Here is a 22,249-nt window from a genome sequence, read left to right on the forward strand (position 1 = left end):
CGCAGATAAGAAACTAATATTCAAAAGATTAAGGGCCACAAGGGGGTGTGGCATTATACTGATTCTGCTATTAAAACGGGCTTTCTTCATTATTATCTGGGACTGTATGAAACCAAGCAGATAAGGTGGCAGAGAGAGACATAGATTCGAATTTGGATTTGATGTATCACTCAGATGCAGATCGACAACAGTTAGATGAGCCCATGACACTGAGGGAAGTCAAAGGGGTTATACGTCATCTAAAACAGGGGAAAACACCAGGGATAGATGGATATATGGAGAGGTTTTATAAGGAGTTTTTAGGGGATCTGGGGGAGGGTGATTGGTTTATGTGGGTAATGGGGTTTTGAATGGGCAGTCCTTGCCTCCATCGATGTGTGAGGTGGCAGTGATGGTGCTATTGAAGCCGGGGAAGGATCCTTCATTTTGTGGATTCTATCGGCCCATTTCGTTATTAAATGTGGACATTAAAATATTAGCTAAATTTTGGGCATTGAGACTGGCACAGGTTTTGCCTGCCTGGTACATGTGGATCAGTCAGGGTTCATGGCCCAGCATCAAGTAGGGGATAATATATAGAGAATGTTACATCTGATTTGGGTTGCCCAGCAATCTCATGAAAAAAAGGTGCATGTGGATCAGTTGGTATTCAAGGCCCAGCAATCTCATGGCTATAGACGTGGAGAAGGCTTTTGATCAGGTAAGCTGGGTCTTCTTAAGAGTTGTTCTGCAAAAAGTGGTGTTAGGTGATTATCAGGCATGGATCAGCGCTTTATATACGGAGCCTAAAGCCTGCATTCAGATAAATCTCACATATACAGATTTTTTTTCTATTGGTAGAGGGACGTGGCAGGGCTGCCCCTTATCCCCTCTGCTCTTTGCTTTTTCTATCGAGCCTCTTGTGGCTCAATGATTCGGGATCATCCAGATCTCCGGGGATATTGGTGGGGAAGGTGTAACATAGCCCTTTTTGCAGATATTATCTTGATGTATATTAGAGACCCGGGTTTGACCTTACCAATTGTTTTAGAGCTGTTTCTGAAATATGGCACTGTAGCCGAGTTTAAAATCAATATGAATAAATTGGAGTTCTTGGGGGTGACTACCGCACCCTTGGAGGAAGAGCAGCTGGTTCTTTGGTTTCTTTTTCGGTTGGCTCGATCTGACATTTGCTATCTAGGAATCCACAAGCTGAGAAATCTATCCCATTGAACGTAACTACTCTAGGATTGTGCATCAGGTTAGAGGGGATTTGAGGTAGTGGAAGAGACTTTGGTTGTCCTGGTGGGGTAGAATTGCAGTCTTGCAAATGAATATTCTCCCTCGACTTTTGTTTTAGTTTCAAATCTTGCCTATTGGTATTCCTAGAAGGATTCTTCATCAGTTACACGTGCTATTTTTTTCAATTTGTATGGGTCAGGAAAGTCCCCAGGCTGGCTAAGAAGGTTCTGTAGGGCACCTTGGATCAGGGAGGATGGGCAGTTCCTAACTTATATTGGTATTATTTAGCAGCGCAATTGAGATATTTTTTTGGATAGGCAGGGGGGGATCTCTAAACCAGTGGTTCAGTTGGAACAGTGTTGAATGAGACAAGTTCCCCTGAAGCACTTCTTATGGACATCTGTTGCTCACGAGGTTTAAGGTTAGATCTGTAAAGAACCCCTTTGTATAATTTTTTTTAAATATTTGGGGAGAGGCCTGGAAGCATTTGAGAGGAGGAAGGAGAATTTCTACATTGGCAGCCTTGAGCCTCAGTTAAGCGGGGGGAGTACTACAGGGACCTTTGTCACTTGGGACAGAGTTGATATGGAGGCATATTTTCAAAGCACTTAGCCTTCCAAGTTCCATAGAAACCTATGGAACTTTGGAAGGCTAAGTGCTTTGAAAATGAGCCCCATGGTCACTCTCAGGGACATACTGGAGCAGAGGACGTTGATATCGTTTGACTTTCTGAGGGACAGATATGATTTCCTTTCAGTACATTTTCTCCCATATATGCAATTACAGCACTTTATGAATTCAATGGGGTGATTTCACACAAATCCTGTACATCAGGCATATCTGGAAAATTTGTGGCTCTTATTAGGGAGGGTGCCTAGGCCTATTTCTGTTGTATATAAATACCTGCTGGGTTGGGATGTGGTAAACCATACCTTTATGTGTAATTGGGAGAATAATTTGGGCTGCACTTCTATGACCCAGGAATGGGGCATCATGTGTGCTGAGGTTAAGCTAGCCGCTGTGTATTAGTGCAGGAAAACGCTTACAAAGTTCTGACCCGGTGGTACAAAACACCAACACGTCTGAAGTCTATATTTCCTATGGTTTCTGACAACTGTTGGCAGTATGGTCTTCATTTGAGGACTTTTAAGCACATCTGGTGGGATTATCTGTTGATTTTTTTTGGGGGGGGGGGGGAGGGTGCTGAAGCATTTCGGGACAATTTGCCATATACCCCACAGAGTTGCTCATTGGGTCTTTATAACAGGTGGGGGTTTCGTTGGAAAAGTAAACTGTTGCACCTTGGTATGGTGGCAGCTAAATGCCTGATAGCACTTCATTGGAAGAGTTCCAATACACCCATGCCCAGCGAATGGTGAGATGGAGCACCTTACCAACAAGAGAAAAGGGTGTTGTACAACACAGACTGGATTGAGTTAAAATTACATGTTGGTTGAAGACAGTCTACGGGTGTATAGAGGGGTAGGAGAGGGAAACATGGGAGAGGGATCAGCTGAATGAGAGTGTCTTGAAGGAACCACGAGGTACGCCTGAGTTTTTGGTGTGTTCATTGTGGGGGGGGGGGGGGGGGATATGGGGAGAACAGAGGGCTTAATGGCACTGTATTGTTTGGAGGAACTTGCAATTTGGGCAATGGGGCTGAGGGGGATATGTGATGATACAGTTGGGCTTTTGTATTTGGGTTTGATACAGTGGAATATTTTGGTGAGGTGCTGTTGCTCTCTCACCTTTGGAGTTGCATGGGTCTTGCTTTATGTTAATTCTAATAAAATAAACTTATTGAGGCAAAAAAAGAAAAAACTCGGGGCGAGTACAAAGAATTACTTTAGTAGGGAAAATTTTTGTATAAGACAGAGGCTCATTTCCAATGCAATTACAGTCTATGAAAATGAGCACCATAGTGTACTAAAGTTTGGATTTAACTAATCCGTCATGTTGAAGTGATGGTGACAAGAACAGTGTTTTTTTCCAGGTAAGGGAATTGTACAGAAGTCAAAGTACGTAGTTCAAATGGAGGTTGGAGTAACTGGGATAAAACTAAATTTAGGTCCCGTAATATTGGAGACTGAAGATGCATTAGTCGATGAAGCATCTTTCTAAAGGGATGCTAGGAAAGACTTTCCTTGCGTCGATATTAAAAAAGGATATTGCTGCAAGCTGAGCTCTTATGAAAGGTGGTTTGAGACTTGTGTCTGAAAGATGAAGTAAATACAGAAGGAGTATCTGGACAGAACAAGAGAAGGGATTATGGTTATAGTGACTTTGTATTGCTCCACGGTGCAACCACACCGTGAATATTGTGTGCAATTCCGGTCAATGCATCTCAAGATATAGCGGAATTAGAAAAGGTACAGAGAAGGGTGACAACAATGATAAAGGGGATGGAACAACTTCCCTATGAGGATAGGCTAAAGCAGCTAAGGTTCTTCAGCTTGGAGAAGACGGCTGAGGAGAGATATGACAGAGATGTATAAAATACTTAGTGGAGTCGAACAAGTAGATATGAATTGCTTATTTACGCTTTCCAAAGATACTAGGATTAGGGGACACACAATGAAGCTACTAACTAGTACATTTAAAACAAACCAGAGAAAATATTTCTTCACTCAACGTGTAATTAAACTCTGGAATTCATTGCCAGAGAATGTAGTAAAACAGTTAGCTTAGCAGGGTTTAGAAAAGGTTTGAATAATTTTCTAAAAGAAAAGTCCATAAGCCATTATTAAGATGGGTTTGGGAAACTCCACTGCTTATTTCTAGGATAAGCAACATAAAATCTGTTTTACTGTTCTGGGATTTTGTCAGGTACTTGCGTCCTGGATTGCTCACTGTTGGAAACAGGATACCGACCTTGATGACCTTCGGTCTGTCCCAATATGGCAATGCTTACGTACTTATGATATACACTACACAGTAAATCACTTCTACTTCAAAGAACAAGATTTTTGAGTAGATAGTTTATTGGCTGCTTTAAGAACTTCCTGATTCACTTAAGAGAAGAAAAAAACTGTGAAACGGTCCCTTGAATCTTCAAGCTGTTAAGGCTACGGCTTTGAGACTAGGATGCAGAAGACCCAAGTGGAACACCATAAGAACATGATTGTTTACTGCTAGAGCTGAAAGCCAGGTATACCAGGGTTGTTGTGGCCAGTGTGGATCAATGAAAATGTCATCTGCTGCATCTTCAATCATTTTTCTGAATGACCCCCAAAATAAGTGGGATTGGAGGGAAGGCTTTAAAAAGGCCATAGCTCCTTGAGAGGATAAATGGCCTGTGAAGAGGCTTTGAGTTGAAGGAATCCTGGAACAAAAGAAACAAAATTGATTCACAGTAGGAGTCCCCCAGATTTGAAATATTTGTGTGAGTGACTGCTGTGGAAAATTTCCACTCATGCAGTAACAAGATCCTGCTAAGTTTGTCTGCTAGGATGTTGTGGAGCCCTGGGATATATGTAGCTTATAGAAAGGTCCAAAGTTGCAAGCCAACTGTTCTGAGTGAACAGTTGCAAAAATCATCTTAAATCAATCTGACTTTTCGGGAATTAACAAATAACAAAAATAATGCTGTGATGACTGTTTGATGAATGGACAAATTCTATGACTTGAGCTCGTAAGAGAGTTTGAATCTTACCCACTAGGATGGTCAATTGATGAGTATGAAGTATGATGGTAGAGGAAGAGTACGGTGCGGGGAATCAAGAGTGTCAAGCTTCTTCCCTGGAAGCACTGGGTTTGTGAGCCCTTGGACCAATACCGTGGAGCGGCAGTGGCAGGCAAGGTCACCTTCAAAGCAGAGGCGAGGCACGGCTGGACTGGAACCCTGGACTGGAGTTCTGCACTGGAATACACAGGACTGGAACGCACCGGACGGGTGCGCACTGGACTGGAACCCACTGGACTGGTACACACTAGAGTGGAGCCCACGGGACCGGAACCCGCTGGACAGGAACACACTGGACCTAGGCTTCACCTACACTTAGCCACCGTTCCCTGAGGGTTGAGCCCTCAGGTTCGGGCAGCCAGCAGGCCTTACAGGAAAACTGGAACTAGCAAGCAGGAACAACAGGAATCAGGATACAGAAGTGCCCCTAGGCACCTAGGCAAAAGCAAGGCAGACAGGCAGGGAATGTCTGGGTTCCAGCAATAGTCAGGTCTGGCCACAGGCAGAGAATATCCGGGTTCAGGCAGTAGTCGGGTCAGGTGGCAGGCAGCAAGTATCGGGGTTCAGGCAGCAGGCAGAGAGTAGTCAGATACAGGCAATGGTCAGGTCAAGTAGCAAGACTATGGCTGGAGCTCCAGTAGCAAGGAGTACTGGCAGCAGACAGGACTAGGGCTGAAGCTCCAGAAGCAAAGGAAAACACACATGGGAAAACCAGAAAGCTAAACACAAGAAAACTAGTAAAGCTGTACACAAGCTAACAAGAAAGCTATGCCCAAGCTAACTAGTCACAAGCTAGAAACTCACACTAAGCAAAACACAGGAGAACTAGTAAGGCTGTACACAAGCCAACAAGAAAAGCTATGCCCAAGCTACTAGTAACAAGCTAGAGCATTCTAACATACCAGGGACCTTAGACGATGCTAAGGCAAAGGCTGCAGTCTCTAAGTGATTAATAAAGCCCTTCAACACCTGAGGAGCAGCTGCAGCCATCAGTAAGCAACTACGGAGGCTGTCCAGGCACAAACAAGAGAGACAAGTCCGGCAGCCTGGAAGAACCGGATCGGACTGGGCTAAAGTCTGGAACGGGTAGGAACAGCAAGACAAACTATGGCATCCACTGGCTCTGGCCACCAGCGGGTGAGAGAAGCACAAACCAAGGAGCAAGCAGAGCGCACACAGAATATAGAGAGACTTAGAATACCTAGGTGCAGCACAGAGGAGCAAACAGAGCCAGGCTGGAGACAGAGGTAGAGCTAACTCAGGCAGCACCCCCAGGTGCAATAGAGTGGAGTAATTAGAGCCATGCTGGAAGCAGCCAGCACACAGAAGGAAAACTACTCCAGAAAGGATAGGCAGAAGCCAGCTTAGAAGCTCACCCCCAGAAATAAGGTAAGTCTGAGGGTGGTCACGGCCACAGACGTGACAACGAGAAATTTATTTTTTAACTATTTGGTGAACATTTTTAAAACCCATTTGTCAACAGTGACTTTCAGGCTTATTTTCGAAAGAGAAGGGAGCCCATCTTTTGTCTTTTGACACAAATCGGGAGATGGGCGTCCTTCCCAGGGTCGCCCAAATTGGCATAATCAAAAGCTGATTTTGGGCGTCCTCAACTGCTTTCAATCGCGGGGACGACCAAAGTTCACAGGGGCATGTCGGAAGCGCAGCAAAGGTGGGAATGGGGCTTGCCTAACACATGGGCGTCCTCGATCCATAATGGAAAAAAGAAGGGCGTCCCTGACGAGCACTTGGGTGACTTTACTTGGTCCATTTTTTCTTACGACCAAGCCTCAAAAAGGTGCCCGAACTGATCAGATGACCATCGGAGGGAATCGGGGATGACCTCCCCTTACTCCCCCAGTGGTCACTAACCCCCTCCCACCCTCCAAAAACCATTTAAATATTTTTTTGCCAGCCTCAAATGTCATACCCAGCTTCATGACAGCACTATGCAGGTCCCTGGAGCAGTTTTAGTGGGTGCAGTGCACTTCAGGCAGGCGTACCCAGGCCCATCCCCTGTTACACTTGTGGTGGTAAATGTGAACCCTTCAAAATCCACCTGAAACCCACTGTACCCACATGTAGGTGCCCCCCTTCACCCCTTAGGGCTATGGTAGTGTTGTACAGTGGGATTTGGGGGGGTTGGGGGGCTCAGCACCCAAGATAAGGGAGCTATGCACCTGGGAGCAATTTCTGAATTCCACTGCAGTGCCCCCTAGGGTGCCCAGTTGGTGTCCTGGCATGTCAGGGGGACCAGTGCACTACAAATGCTGACTCCTCCCATGACCAAATGGCATGGATTTGGTCATTTCTGAGATGGGCGTCCTCGGTTTCCATTATGGCCGAAAATTGGGGATGACCATCTCTAAGGTCGACCTAAATTTCGCGATTTGGGAATCCCCGACTGTATTATCGAAACAAAAGATGGACGCCCATCTTGTTTCGATAATACGGGTTTCCCCACCCCTTCACCAGGATGTCCTGCGAGGACGTCCTCAGGAAAACTTGGGTGCCCCTTTCGATTATGCCCCTCTTTCTGTCACTCCTTCAAAAAGAATCAGACACATCCTCCAAATGGTAAAGGATCAAAAACAGATTTAGTTTAGAAGGTGGTGGACAGGATGAAGAAGACAGCCTTTCTCTCACAGGTTTTTAGATGCTGAAAAGATGATTGTTGAGAAAATCTAGACTGTGGTTGAACTGTATAGGGCTGATATCTTCTGCATTAAGTAGATTACAGGAAGTATCGAGACTGATGAGACTTCCTAGGATGGATAAATTAAATCTTCTTTATATTGTTGAAATATCAGAAGGATTAGTTCTCTTAGTGTAGAACAATTATCCTTAACTTAACATACTGAATCTTTCATGTTATCACTGAAGAGGTTCTCTCCTTGATATGAGGCAGCTGCCAAATGATCATGAAGCTCATTACAAAGCACAGAGCCAAGCAATTCTTCAGGCAGTTATAGAGACTGCTCGTAATTCTTGATGCTAACATGAAAAACTTTCCTTCCAACTGGGTCTAAAGTCTTTAGATCTTTACCAAGGCAGAACGAGTGCATGTCATTTTGATGTTTTAGACTTAACACACTTCCTCAAGCACCACTGATTGATGTGGAAGCTGAGATTTATCATAGCCGGGGTGGTTTGGACTTTGTATTTAGCATCTAGGTGCTTAGAAATAGGTTGTTGATAATAAGGATTTTGCCAAATTTTAGACTGTAATCCCTGAAGAATGGAATGGATTGGCACAGCACTAGGGCCTGTAAGAGTAACGATTGCTTTCAAAATGTCTTCAAATATTTTCTTGTTCATGGTAATAGTTTCAGCTCCAAGTGTAAGTTTCTTCAGAATTTTCTTTATGAATTTGATACAATTAATACGTCTGGAGACCTATCCTGTTTGAGAATGTTTGAGTGTCTGTAATGAATTGCTTGTGGAAGGTGTGGCCTGCATATGGTCCTCGAGAACAATTTATTCAGGATCCTCATCTGGGGAAAAGTACTTCCACCAAAGGAATAGGAGAATTTTACCAATGTAAAAAACAGGAGGAGAACGGCTCCATGGTATTAACATGGAACCTGGAAAGGGAATATCTGGTATTAGAAACTGAACATTGGTGGTTTGAGACAAAGGTTGAAACAGAAAATACTGTAGCAAGGGCTGTTGTAGCTCTTTTTAAAAAGAGCAGAAAAGCAGCTGTCGCATGACTAGATTGGCAGTATTAATTATTTATCGCATTTGTATCCCACATTTTCCCACCTATTTGCAGGCTCAATGCGGCTTACATAGTACCATAAAGGCTTTCGCCTAGTCCGGTAGAGAAACAAATACAAGGTGGTAGAGTGGTTAAATAACGGCATTTGGCAAGTCCGGTAAAGAGACAAATACAAGGTGATATTGTGGTCGAATAAAGGTACATGTGTATCAGGTACAATGGGGTTTGATGACAGGAAGGTTATATAGCGTCCATTATGAGCTTTGGTTTTGCTGTGTTGCCAAGTGTAGGTATCTATGTTGGGTCTGTGGGGTATGCCTTTTTGAATAGGTACATTTTCAGTGATTTCCTGAAGTTTAGGTGGTCATAGGTTGTTTTCACAGCTTTTGGCAGTGTGTTCCATAATTGTGTGCTTATATAGGAGAAACTGGATGCGTAGGTTGCTTTGCATTTGAGTCCTTTGCAATTTGGGTAGTGGAGGTTTAGGTATGTTTGAGATGAACTAGATATGTTTCTGATTGGTAGGTCAATGAGGTTTGTCATATATCCTGGGACTTACCCGTAGATAATTTTGTGGACCAGGGTGCAGATTTTGAAGGTGATACGTTCTTTGATTGGAAGCCAGTGCAGTTTTGCCCGGAGGGGTTTGGCACTTTCGAATCGTGATTTACCAAATATCAGCCTGGCTGTTGTGTTTTGAGCGGTCTGAAGTTTCTTTGTCAGTTGTTCTTTGCATCCCACATAAATTCCGTTGCAATAGTCTATATGGCTTAGTACCATTGATTGTACAAGGTTGCGAAATATTTCTCTCGGGAAGAAAGGTTCTACGCGTTTAAGTTTCCACATTGAGTGGAACATTTTCTTTGTTGTGGAGTTCACTTGGCTCTCGAATGTGAGGTTGCGGTCGATTGTAACACCGAGTATTTTCAGACTGTCTGAGATAGGGAGGGTGTGGTCTGGGGTGACTAAGGTTGTGGGTTTGTATTTGTTGTTGCAATTGTTTCAGATCATGGGCAAGCTGATAATAGGTACCTTAATAGAGGTTGAAAGATGTACCCAAGTACCATGTTCCTTTTGAGGTTCTTGAAGATTTTGTTTTGCTGGTCTGAGTTTTTTTAGCTGGCAGTTAAGCTACAAACTCATTTTAGCAGTACTATGTATTGGCATTTTCACTTTAATAGACACACTTGGTGACAGAAGTTTGTGGTACTAACATGCACCTGCAGTGTCAGTAGCAGTTACATCACTTTCAGAAAGTAATCCTGCCGGTACCTGAATTGGGCCCTTTGGTTAAGAACATAGTGATTTCTCCATAGTAGATAAAAATAGAGTTTTTCAGCTTTTTCCTTTCCTGTGAGGAGCAAGTGTCCACACAGTGTAGAAAAGAAACAACTGAGAAAACAGTCGAAGTTGGCAAGGAGAGAAAGGGAGCCAAACTTGCCATTGGCTAAAGCATTTAACTATCAAGCTATAGAGAGCACACCCAAGTAGGCAGCCCACAGAGGAAACTACCAAGTGTGTCTGCATTATCCCATGAAAGCTGAAAAAGACATTTATGATTAGCTTTTAAGAGTTAACATCCATTCATTAGGTCAGCCGGAGTTTATGTAGAAACGGCATGCTGACAATTGAGTTATGAAGACCCAGAGGTGAGATGTGAGGGTAAAAGAACATTATGTAGTACTGGATGCAGACCTGCCAAGTCTCCCGCATAGGCGGGTCATCTCCCACACTACCGCCAAAGAAAGAGAGTCTCCCGCTGAGATACCAGGTCAGGGGATCATTTTCTCCTACACTATCAACACCACTGCTGCTTCTTTCAATATGCAGAAGCTGCGACAAAAACAAACAAAAAAAAAGCGTGGGGCCATAGCAGCCTTCAAGCATGCGCTGTCGGATCTGCCAGTGCTCTGCCCCCGGAACGGGAAGTTGACGTCAGTGGGGGCAGAGAACTGGCAGAACTGACAGCACATGCCTGAAGGCTGCTGCGGCCCCACGCTTGCTTTCCCATTGTTGTTTTGTCGCAGCTGCTGCTGCTCATTCAGGAGTAGCAGCAGTGGCCAGGAAACAGATACCAAGGGGAAGGGGGATCGGGAGGCAGGAGGTACTAAACAGAGAGAGCAGAGAGGAAAATGATAGTAGCGTGGAGATGCTGGATGGAAAAGGTACAGAGAGAGAGAGAGAGAGAGAGATGAGTGGAAAGATAGGAGGGAGGAAGACAGGACATGGAAAAGGGCTGTGAGAGAGAAGCTACTGGGGAGAAGGATGTGGAGAAAGGGGAAAGATGCTGGAAGGATGTGAACAGAAAGAAGGAATACGCTGGATGGAAGGGCAGGGAGAGACACGAAGGGAGAGAGAGAGAGAGACTGGATAGGAGAGAGGGTAGTGAAAGACACTGGGTGGAAGGAAGGGGAGTAAGAGATACACTGGATGGATCGGGAGAGAGGGTAGCGAGAAATACACTGGATGGAAGGATGGAGAGAGAAAGACGGTAGGTGGAAGGATAGAGAGAGAGAAAGGGGGAGACACTGAAAGGATGGGTAGAGAGAGGGGAGACACAATGAAAGTTAAAGGGTAGAGAGACACTGGATTGAAGGAAGGGGAGAGAGACACACTGGATGGAAGGATCAGGAGAGAGGGCAGGTCGCATGATTAAACTCTGGAATTCGTTGCCAGAGAATGTAGTAAAAGCGGTTAGCTTAGCAGGGTTTAAAAAGGTTTAGATGGCTTTCTAAAGGAAAGATCCATAGACCATTATTAAAATGGACTTGGGGAAAATCCACTGCTTAAGCAGCATCAAATGTATTGTACTGTTTTGGGATCTTGCCAGGTACTTGTGACCTGGATTGGCCACTGTTGGAAACGGAATGCTGGGCTTGACGGACCTTCAGTCTGTCCCAGTATGGCAATACTTATACAAGGATAGGGAGAGAAAGATGGAATATGCTGGATGGGAGGGTGATACCTTTATATCTATCATATTTATCATCTATGAATATATTTATATATTTATCATCTATGCAGACAATGTCACAATCTGTATCCCCTTCAAACACGATCTGACAGAAATCACCAATGAAATCAAACGTGGTCTAAACACCATGGACTCATGGGCAAATTCATTTCAACTGAAACTGAATACTGAAAAAACACATTGCCTCATCCTCTCATCCCAACACAATAATTACAAACCCACAACCATAAACACACCAGACCACACCCTCCCTATTTCAGACAGCCTCAAAATACTCGGCATCACAATTTACCGCAATCTTACACTCGAGAGCCAGGTAAACTCCACTATAAAGAAAATGTTTCAATCAATGTGGAAACTCAAACGTATAAAACCTTTCTTCCCGAGGGAAATATTCCGTAACCTAATACAACCAATGATACTAAGCCATACAGATTACTGCAATGGAATCTATGCAGGATGTAAAGAACAACTCACAAAGAAACTCCAAACAGCCCAAAACACAGCAGCCAGGCTGATATTCGGTAAAACACGATTCGAAAGTGCCACACCCCTCCGAGAAAAACTGTACTGGCTTCCAATCAAAGAACGCATCACCTTCAAAATCTGTACCTTGGTCCACAAGATTATCTATGGTGTAGTCCCAGGATACATGACAGACCTTATAGATCTATCAACCAGAAATAAAACCGGATCATCATGATCACACATGAACCTCCACTACCCAAACTGCAAAGATCTCAAATACAAAGCAACCCATGCATCCAACTTCTCCTATATAAGTACTTTACTATGGAACGGACTGCCAAAAGCCGTGAAAACAATCCACGACCATCTAAACTTCAGGAAATCACTAAAAACCTATCTGTTCAAAAAGGCGTACCCTATCAACCCAACTTAAATGCCTCATCAACACAGCAAAAACAAAGATCGTTCTGGACATTATATAACCTCCCCTATCTCCGACCCCTAATGTGCCTGAAACATACCTACCTATCTGACCTTAACATCACACTGTATTTGTCTACCTTATTCGACCTCAACATTACATTGTATTTGTTCCTTTACCGGACTTGACGAATGCCTAATGGTTCTATGTAAGCCACATTGAGCCTGCAAATAGGTGGGAAAATGGGGGATACAAATGTTACAAATAAATCAATAAAAATATTGGACTGATTTTAATACATTTTTGATTAGCCTTCACAGACCAACACTTCCTTCCTTAGGTCAGGAGAGGATACCATAACAGCATTATACTGTCCTGACCTGAGGCAGGAGGGTTTGGCTTCTGAAAGCTAATTGAAAAAGGATTAGGCTAGCCCAGTAAAAATGTACCATCTTATTTTCCATTGTCAAGTGCCTGAACTGAGCATATGCAGGAGGGCCGGCATCAGCAGCTGAAGCACACTGCCAACAGCTGTGCTCAACTAGCATGGTAGAGGGCTCATGTAGTGAACCTCTTCAGCTAGCGGGGCTTGGGCATCTCCGCCAGCGATTCAACCAGTGCCACAATTTTGAAGTACACTTAAGCTCTGTGGGGAATAGATGCTGGATAGGGGGTGCCTATCCCTGTCACTAGCGTACATAAAATATTTTCTGGATTGGCCATGGGACTGAGTAGTACCAGGGGACGGAGCCATGAGATGTGCCGGGGACAGAGCCATGAGGTAGAGTGGGCAGAGCCAAGGAAGAGTGGGGCAGAGCTGTGGGTGTCTACTAAAAATCTCCCTCTCAAAAATGGGACCCCTTCTGTGGAAGAGGTGTTCCACAAACAAATCAAACATATTTCCTGTGAGTTAGATGCAAGCCTATAGGACTATATGTTTCATTCAACGTCAGTCTTCCATTGTAGTCTCCAGATAACCATCTTACATTTCTTTTGCAGAACTAATTTTTATAGAGCTCTTGGGTCTAGGATGGGGTACCATCTTCCAGTAGTTTAAGATCCACAAAGAATCTGAGTAAAACCTTTTCTCCCTTTCCTGAAGTGGAATGAGTTTGATCACTTTGGTAAGAGACAGCATTTCTAAAGCTAAATAAGTTCTAGCATTTGTTAAGAAATGATGGGAAACAGCAGTTGGAGATAATGGAAGGTAATGCTCAAAATGGGTTAAATTTGCCCATGCCATGACAGAAATATAATTCTCTTCTATACCAGGATATGTTTGAAATTGTCTGTCTCTTAGATTCACCATTAATGTTATCATTCTTATTGCTCCAAAGGGAACTTCCTCCTAGAGCAGTACGTACCAATCTTTTTCCACCTGCAACCCCATGGTCACAGAACTTGCAACATCCTCCTGAGCCCACTGGTGCACATCAAAACACACCTATGCACTTCTGTGCCAGGTCATTCGGGGGAATGTGGCATGTACAGACCCATCTGGGAAGCCCTTTACTAGATTTCATAAGGTTTAATATCCACAGGCAAAATATCACTATATGCTTGGAATTTTTAAAATGTATTTATTAATGTTTACAATCAGATCAGTGGCACCCAATACAACTGCAACAAATTTCTGTATCTTGCTACATTTCCTTGATCTGATTGCATTTATTGGTATTTGAGAATCTTTTCTCCACACATAGTACAGAATCGTCACTTGACATTAATACTTCTATCAGTACTGCTGCTGTTGCACTTTTCTCATTTTTGTTTATTTTCTTGCGCCAAGCTTATTATCCATGAGAACAGGAATGTCCAAAATGATCACAAATTTGTTCTTCACAATTCTGTCTTGGTTGTGATCCCAGTGTGGATACAGCCATGCTCCTGCTTGAGTTCCAAACATTTTTGCTTGAGACTAGTGTGTTTGACTGCTGTGGGAATTAAATAGGTGTACTACATGTTTGGGTAATTAAGTGCCTCTAGGCAAGTCTGTCAGCTGAGATGGTGGTGTTATAGTAGCTTCTATAAAACTTCAAAGAAGGGCGACCAAATTAAGGGAATGAAACTCCTCTCATATGAGGAAAGACTTAAGAGGTTAGGCAGAGGTGTAGCAAGGTTTAGATGTACAATATGTGGCAGTGCTGGTGTTGTTGATCATGTGGGGTGGCTGTGGCAATGATTTAACACAGGCTGCCTCTGCTGTGTCCCACCTATGAGGAAAATAGGAAGTTACATCAGGAGGAAGGATACAGCAAAGGTCCCAGGACAGGCCAGAGCAGACAGCCTGTCTTCTTAACTACAAGTAAAAATATTCAGATTGTGACCACCACCTCAGGAACAGCACAACCACCTTCCACTGCTAAACACTTTTTAAAATCAGATGGAGTTTTGTTTGTATGGTGACTCTACAGGATGTGGAGGTCACTAGTCCTGAGCAATTTTACTTTGGGTAACAAGGGCCACCAACCCCAGAGCCTACTTTCAAATAGAGCCAGAAACTTTGAAATAACACATTCAAAACCTATACTGAAAACTTACCACAGCATAACAGCCCTAACCCACCTATGAAAAGACAGTGACAAAAATTATATTGGGCCCTAGAGCACCAATATACCTGCTACTGGGAAACTGGAACAAACTGGACTGTTACAGATTCTTGCACAGACACTACATGCTAGCACAGGGGTGGGCAACCCAGTCGAGTTGAAGGATTTCCCCAATGAATATGCATGAGATCACTCTTTGGGGAAATCTTGAAAACCCAACTGGGTTGAGGCCCTCGAGGACCGAGGTTGCCCACCCCTGTGCTAGCAGAATCCTTCACCTCTGAATATAGAAAGCCTCTCACCTGATACAAAATAGGGGACCACAAAAAACATGCAGACAAAACCTGAAATGGAGACCCCCCAAGAAAGCCACACTCTTTAAGCAGGGCAGTATTGGTAAAAGAGAAAAAAATGAATTTTCCCCTATAATTTGTAAAATAAAAATAGAAAAAAAATAAACATTTAACATAGCAGGCATATCTCTGTCCATATACATAACATTTTTTCTACCTTTGCCATCTAGGAATTTCTTTTTCTAATTAAACTGGTCTCCATCTCTTTTCTACTTTCGTGAGTCAGTCTTCTCCCAAATTCTTTTCCAAGTTAGCCTTTCCATTTCTTCTCTCTTGTCTTCTACCTTTCCTTCTGCCTGGCACTGATCTTTCATTTTGTTTTATTCCCCCCTACTTTTCTCTTCTCTGCATTTATATCCACCAATTTGATTTTATTCTCATTCTCTCACCTCCTAGTCCTTAGTCTGCTTTTCACAAATTTGTCTCATCTATCAACTGGCTTTTCTCATCTCCCTCATTCCCTCTCCAGCACTCCCATTGCTGCTCTGTATCTCTCCTTCCTCAGTCTCCTATCTTTCACCCCACTTCCTTACTCACTCACACCCTCTTAGCCTTCATCTACCCTCCACTTCCTCTCATTCTCTCACCAGCCTCAGCTCTCCATCCCTGTATCTCTTTCCTTCCTTGTCTCCAGGGCATAATTCCTTCTCTTACCCTATACCTCATGTCCTATTACTTCTCTTTCACCATCTTTTTAACACCATTTCCACCCTCACTCAGCCCCTTCAGAGACCCACCCCCTTCATCGAATACTGGTAACCATAAAATGATTTGACTATCAATGTTTTTAATAGGTTGCCTCATGGCCACCAGGTTTCAGATTTGCTGCCTTTTAGTTTATTTCCTCTCTCCCTCTCCATCCACCATACAGGATTTCCATCTACCAAGCAGTACTCCCCTCCCTTCTCCATCTGCCATGCAGGACTACCCCCATTCTCAGCCATCCAGGATCTCTTCTGTCTCTCATGCCCCCAACCAACATCACGCTAATGTCTCTTTCACCCCCTCACCATCTCTCCCTTCTCCATCACATCACCCTTCTGTCTCTCATCTCCAGCATCCAGCTTTGCCCTGTCTTTCTTTCTCCTCTCCTCTATCCAGTTTTGCCTGTCTCTCCCCCACTCCTCCTCTCTCTCTCTCTCTCTTTTTTCCATGTTCATCATGCAACGTTGTCTCATGCCCTATCCCCATTCAGCCAGAACACACTCTGTCTCTTCCATGAAGATCCCCACACTTGACTTCATTTTGTTCTCAGCCAAGGCATCAGGCAGGCAGGGAAGCGAACCAGTGAGTGAAGGACAGGAGAGGGTAGGAAAGGTAAGTTTGCAGTTCCTTGAGGGGCTGGGGAAGTCTAAGCTATGGCGCATAGGTGCCTTTTATTCTGAAAATCTGTTTGGTGAAGTGACTGCTCCCCCTGCGCCCGCCCTCCCCCCCAACTACGCACACCGCTGAGGAAAAAAAAAACAGCTGAGGGGTGATATGATAGAGGCCTATAAAATCCTGAGTGGTGTAAAATGGATAAAAGTGAATCAATGTTTTTTACTCCTTCAAAATGTACAAAGACTAGGCAACACTCAATGAAGCTACATGGAAATACTTGTAAAACAAATAGGAGGAAATATTTTTTCATTCAACAAATAATTAAGCTCTGTAATTCATTGCGGGATATGCCTAGGCGGATTGTTGTGTAATTAGTAGTCTCATATAAATATTAAACCTGGCTACAGATGCCACAAAAGTGCATGGTAACTTCTAGAAGAATTGTTCCATCATGCCAGAGTCTCCACCCTGTTTTCCATTAACAGGAGCCCATCAATATGCTGGTCTAACAGCTCTATCACTCCTACAGAAAACTTCTGAAGAAAGGATATTCATGGTCTAGAAAGCTTGTATACCTAATTTTCTTTGAATAATTATTAGGTTGGAGCACTGAAAACTACTCATACTGTGGGCGTAGAAACATATCCCATAGTTAGAGTACAAAGGGAAAATTTTGGAAAACAGTACTGGTTCTTTAAACAGAAGCTGAAAAAACTAGAAGCCTTTGCTTTCTGGAAAAAAAAAAGTGTGGTCTCACCTTGAATCCTGTCATATTTTAACTAAAATTAAAGAACAATGGTGAAAGTTACTTACCTCAAGTTCTTGTTTTAATCTGTCCTCTCGCTCACGGCTGTATTCAAGTTCATTTGCCTGAAGACCCAAAGTATCCATCTGAGTATTGCGCACTGCTTCCAGTTCCTGAAATTTCCTATGCACCTCCTGCAGTTTTTTATCATGGTCCTAAAATTAACCAATAGTTTCCTATTTTAAGCCCAGTAGTAAAGTAATAAGGAGTAATGGGTTTAAAATCATCTATTACAGTTGAGTAATCAAATGTTTTTGACCTTCATAAATATCTCCGTTTTGGTTAAATTGCAACAGAAGTTATATTTTAACCTCTGGCTAACAAATTCACCCAAATTCTTTTATTTCTATGTTTCTTAGAATTAGCATCATATACTAAGAGTAATTTTTTGAGAATCCAAGATGAACATAGCCACCAATATATTTGTCCGATTATTCCAATTCATAATCACTCCTCTTCCTCCACCTATTAGCTAAATAGCAGATTTAAGAAAGGTACAAACATACTAAAGTAGGTTCAATATTCTGGTGGCCCACCAAACAAAGCTAAGTGCCACTGTATATTCAGTTGTGCTCGAATTGATCACAACTCAACCCTTCCTCATTTCCTGATGTGTTTATCCTACACGAACCTTCTACATTGTCACTCTGTATCTGCTATACCGGAACTGGCGATCGCCATCACGGTTACTATGTAAGCCACATTGAGCCTGCAAATAGGTGGGAAAATGTGGGATACAGATGTAACAAATAATAATAATAACTTCAAATTGAAAACTTTGCTTCTTGAACCATACAAGAATATTACTGTTAACCAGAGTTAATACATTAAGGAGGAGAAAAGGACCTCAGGATAAACCATCCTTAACAAAAGTATTAGAGGAACGTATACTTTTTGTCAATGGTCCAGAAACTCCTCCAATTAATACAATGTCCAATAATTGTACTTCAGTCAACTATGGACAATTTTGTGACCGAATTTTATAAGAGCCCATTTATGTGTATAAATTGTCTTGTTATGTACAAAAGTGGTTTATAAGATCATCCCTAGTGTTCACAGTTGATTGTAATAATGTACAATGATATCATTTCAGTCAACCCTCGAATTACCAGACTAATTTGGTGGGGGAGGAGGAGGAGGCATCTTAAATTAAATTGTTGGTTAAACTGAATATATTAAATATTGCATATATGCAAAATCAAAAGTCTGCTAAATATTACATTTATAATTTAAAATGCAATGCAATCAGTTTTCATATTTAAAAAATTAGCTATATGTAAGAACATTACATCTTATGCATTAACATATACTGTACAAACAAATTTTAATTAGGGCTGCATTTCAATTAAAACTTTAATTGCAATTAATCATGTGAATAAAGGTATATTATTTTTTATATTTTTTTTCCACTGCAGCTCCTTGTGACTTTGAGCAAGTCACTTAACTCTCAATTTCCAAGAGTCACAAGGATCTGCACTGGGGAAAAAAAATAACATGCCTTTAATCGTGCAATCAATCATGATTAAAAATTTTAATCAAAATGCTGACCTAAATAAATTAAAGAATAAAAAGTAAAGCGAAGACAGCAGGCCTAATATTCTCACAAGTGGGTGATACCGACCTGCGTTACCCGGTCCGGGACTTATGACTAGCATAAGTAGAGCTTTGTGGAGCACGACACATGCTTCACCACACATGTGCAAGTGCCTTCCCGCCCGCTGCAAGAGCGCAATCTCCTCAGTTATGTACTGCAGCGAAAATGTAAAAATAAGAAAGGCAATAACTCCAAGGGGAGGTGAGAAGGACTGTGAGAATATAAGGCCTGCTGTCTTCGGAGAATACCTGCTACAGGTGTTATGGTATCAGTTTGTCAGAATTACTGAAATATGTAGCATGATGTTTTGCTGAATCAGATACAAGTATAAAACAGCTTTAAACACTCATTGAGACCAGCTAGCCTGAATTTCATCTCCGCCCTCCCTTTCCCTGGGGAACTTCTAATAGCAAGACTAGTCAATTACAAACACTTAAAGACAAAAGGTACTGGCTTCACAGAGATATAAAACTTCCTCTGCCCTCCCACCTAAAAGACCTAACAAGGACTGGTAACAAAAGCTGACTGGGTGGATCACCAAGACACCTCCGAAGATCAAAGACACAAGGAGACAGAAAGGCTGGAGAAGCCATTGAAGACAAAGGCTTCAGAGGGAACCATAAACAAAACCATTTGCTTGTCATCAGATGTATACCTGCCCCCTCCCATCAGCTATCAGACAGGAAGACGCCAGGACATGTGCAGAAGGAAAGACTTATAATGTGATCATGTGAACAGACTACATTAACCATAATGCCTTGCAAATTATCCAGTGCAACCAGGAAGTAAGTGCTGAGATTCATGTGATCATGGTCCTCCTGCAACTTGCATGTATAAAAGGCAGAAGCTGTTCCACACAGAGACAGATCTCTTCTACCCTGCTGCAGCCTGATCGTCTCCCTGCCCTGCTACAGAGACTCTCCCTCCTCCTGCAACCATGTGCCTTCCTCATGCTTATCATGCTTGTAAGTTAACTTATAACTATAATTCATATTTAAACCTGTTGCCTTGCTTTAAAGCACAGATTCTCTATAAGAACTACCTCTCGCTTGCAATATTATTTACATGATTTGTATTTTAAATAAACCCTTTTGAAGTTAAATGTATGGTCTTTATGTCCTGAATACATGTCTCTTTAAAACTTGCACTGCAGGTTAATGCACAATAGTTAATTATCTTATTACCATATAAGGTAATTGGTGGAGAATAGAATTAATATATATAACATTTCTTACAGTACCTGCAGTAGAAATAAATTCTTTTTAAAGTTAAATGTGCACAGCCTTTGTGTGAGACCACATGGTCGGAGCACAGGCTCTTAAAGGCTTAGAAATACAGCACATGCTTCCGAGCAATTCCCCCACCCCTTTGTTCTTAAATATCATATTAGGACTGTAACAATTTTGTAACATTTTAATGGAGATTAAGAACTATAAATACCTTTTGTAACACAGGTAGTATTTTCGCTTTCTCAGAGGACAAGCAGGCCTATATATTCTCACAAATGGGGAAACCCTAGCATCCAGACTCAGCAAAAACAACAATCATTGGTGAATTGGGCCTTGCGATGGCGAGGACATAGTAATATAGTAGATGGCGGCAGATAAAGATCTGTACGGTCCATTGTGATAAATAAGAGGCTGTCCTAGCCGGGGCAGGGCCACTAGATGGCACTGTTCCCTAAAAATGTCCAGGATGTCCGGGTAGGCCACTAGAGGGCATAGGAGAATAGTGGAGGTCGCTAGGACGCGGGGGAGAGCCCTGGGAGGTCCACAGGTGTAGGAGGTTATGGGCTGGGTCCTGTGTACTAATTAACCCACTTTATACCCCAACTGAATGGTGAAAGAAAAAGAAGAGAGCTGTAGCTGGGGAAAGAGAATCCCCCCTGGAAAGAACTGCTAAACCCTATGGACCTTGTGGTGGACTGTGTGCTCAAGGAAGAAAAACAGGCTGGGGTAAGAAGTCCCTAAAGCATTAGTGTTGGACTGTGTAGCCTCAGTACTTAGAGGAACTGTGTGTTCAACGAAAGGACTGTGAGTCTAAAGAAAGAAAGGACTGGGTGTCCAAGGAAGGAAGGACTGGGTGTCCAAAGAAGAAGAAGTAGGGCTGTCTGTCCCAGTACTGAGAAGCAGGCGGCAAAGCCTGGGGTTAGAAGTCCCCAAAGTATTGAGGTTAATGCTGAGGCCCAGGAATCTGTGTGGGGAGGCTCAGTGAGAAGATATGTAAATGTATAAAGTATTAAGCTAGAAGAACCTGTGCCCAGGGGCTGGAATAAAGAATTGCCTGAATATGCTGTTGTAAGACCTGTTTAATTTTGCCTCTGGAGAACCAGGTCACCCTGAGCGTGAAAGGATAACATGCTAATCTGCATACAATTTGCATACTGAGAACCAGCTCACCCTGAGTGAGAAAGGGGCCCAGGAGCTTGAGGTTGGATTGCTCAGGATGCAGGGAAGAGACTGTTTGGAGTCCTGTTCAGAGGCCACAGGCCAGTGAGGCCTGCTGCAGAGTGGGAGCAGAAGCCTCATCTTCACACCATCCAGTCTGCCCAACAATATAAACTCTTTACATATGATATGAAGTATTTTATTTATTGGCTTACAAGTTACTTCAGATAGACATGTTACAATAGCTGTAATAAGTTACATCTGACCTAGTTGCAATAGCTGTTAAATGTAAGATTTGTCCTTGATTCGTATTCTGCTAGCGCTCTGGAGTCGGAGTGTGGCAGTAAGTGATTGGATTGAATACGTGGGATCGTCAGAGAAGAATTTCCTAAAGAAGCGGGCTTTCAGGTGTTTTCGGAATCTTAAGAAGTTATATATACATATGAGGTTTTTTGGTAAATGTGTTCCAAGTCTTGGGGCAGATGTATGTGAAGTTGGTTGAGTATGAAGATTTGTATACCAAGTCTTGACATTTCAGATAGTGAAGATTGAGATAGGTTGTCTGTGCCTTTGATTGTGCTGCTTGTAGGTAGATTTATTAGGTTTGTTAGTATTCCAGTGCTACTCTGTAGGTGATACAGCATATCTTGAAGGATACCTGTGCTTTGACCGGTAGCCAATGAAGGTTTGGAGTAGTGGCCTGGTGCTATTGAATTGGTTTTTTCCATAAATAAGTCTTGCTGCTGTGTTTTGT

The 22,249-nt window shown here is 42.8% G+C and overlaps 1 protein-coding gene across 1 annotated transcript in view; it reads right to left on the reverse strand.

The window, feature by feature from the left end:
* Positions 1-22,249, reverse strand: part of CCDC171 (coiled-coil domain containing 171) — a 665,674-nt gene that overhangs the window by 539,818 nt on the left and 103,607 nt on the right. Inside the window, 1 exon segment of the mRNA XM_030194229.1 lies at positions 17,523-17,669. Coding sequence (XP_030050089.1) covers positions 17,523-17,669 — 147 coding nt within the window.

This window comes from Microcaecilia unicolor, chromosome 2, assembly GCF_901765095.1.
Source record: "Microcaecilia unicolor chromosome 2, aMicUni1.1, whole genome shotgun sequence".
In the NCBI taxonomy this organism is placed as follows: Eukaryota; Metazoa; Chordata; class Amphibia; order Gymnophiona; family Siphonopidae; genus Microcaecilia; species Microcaecilia unicolor.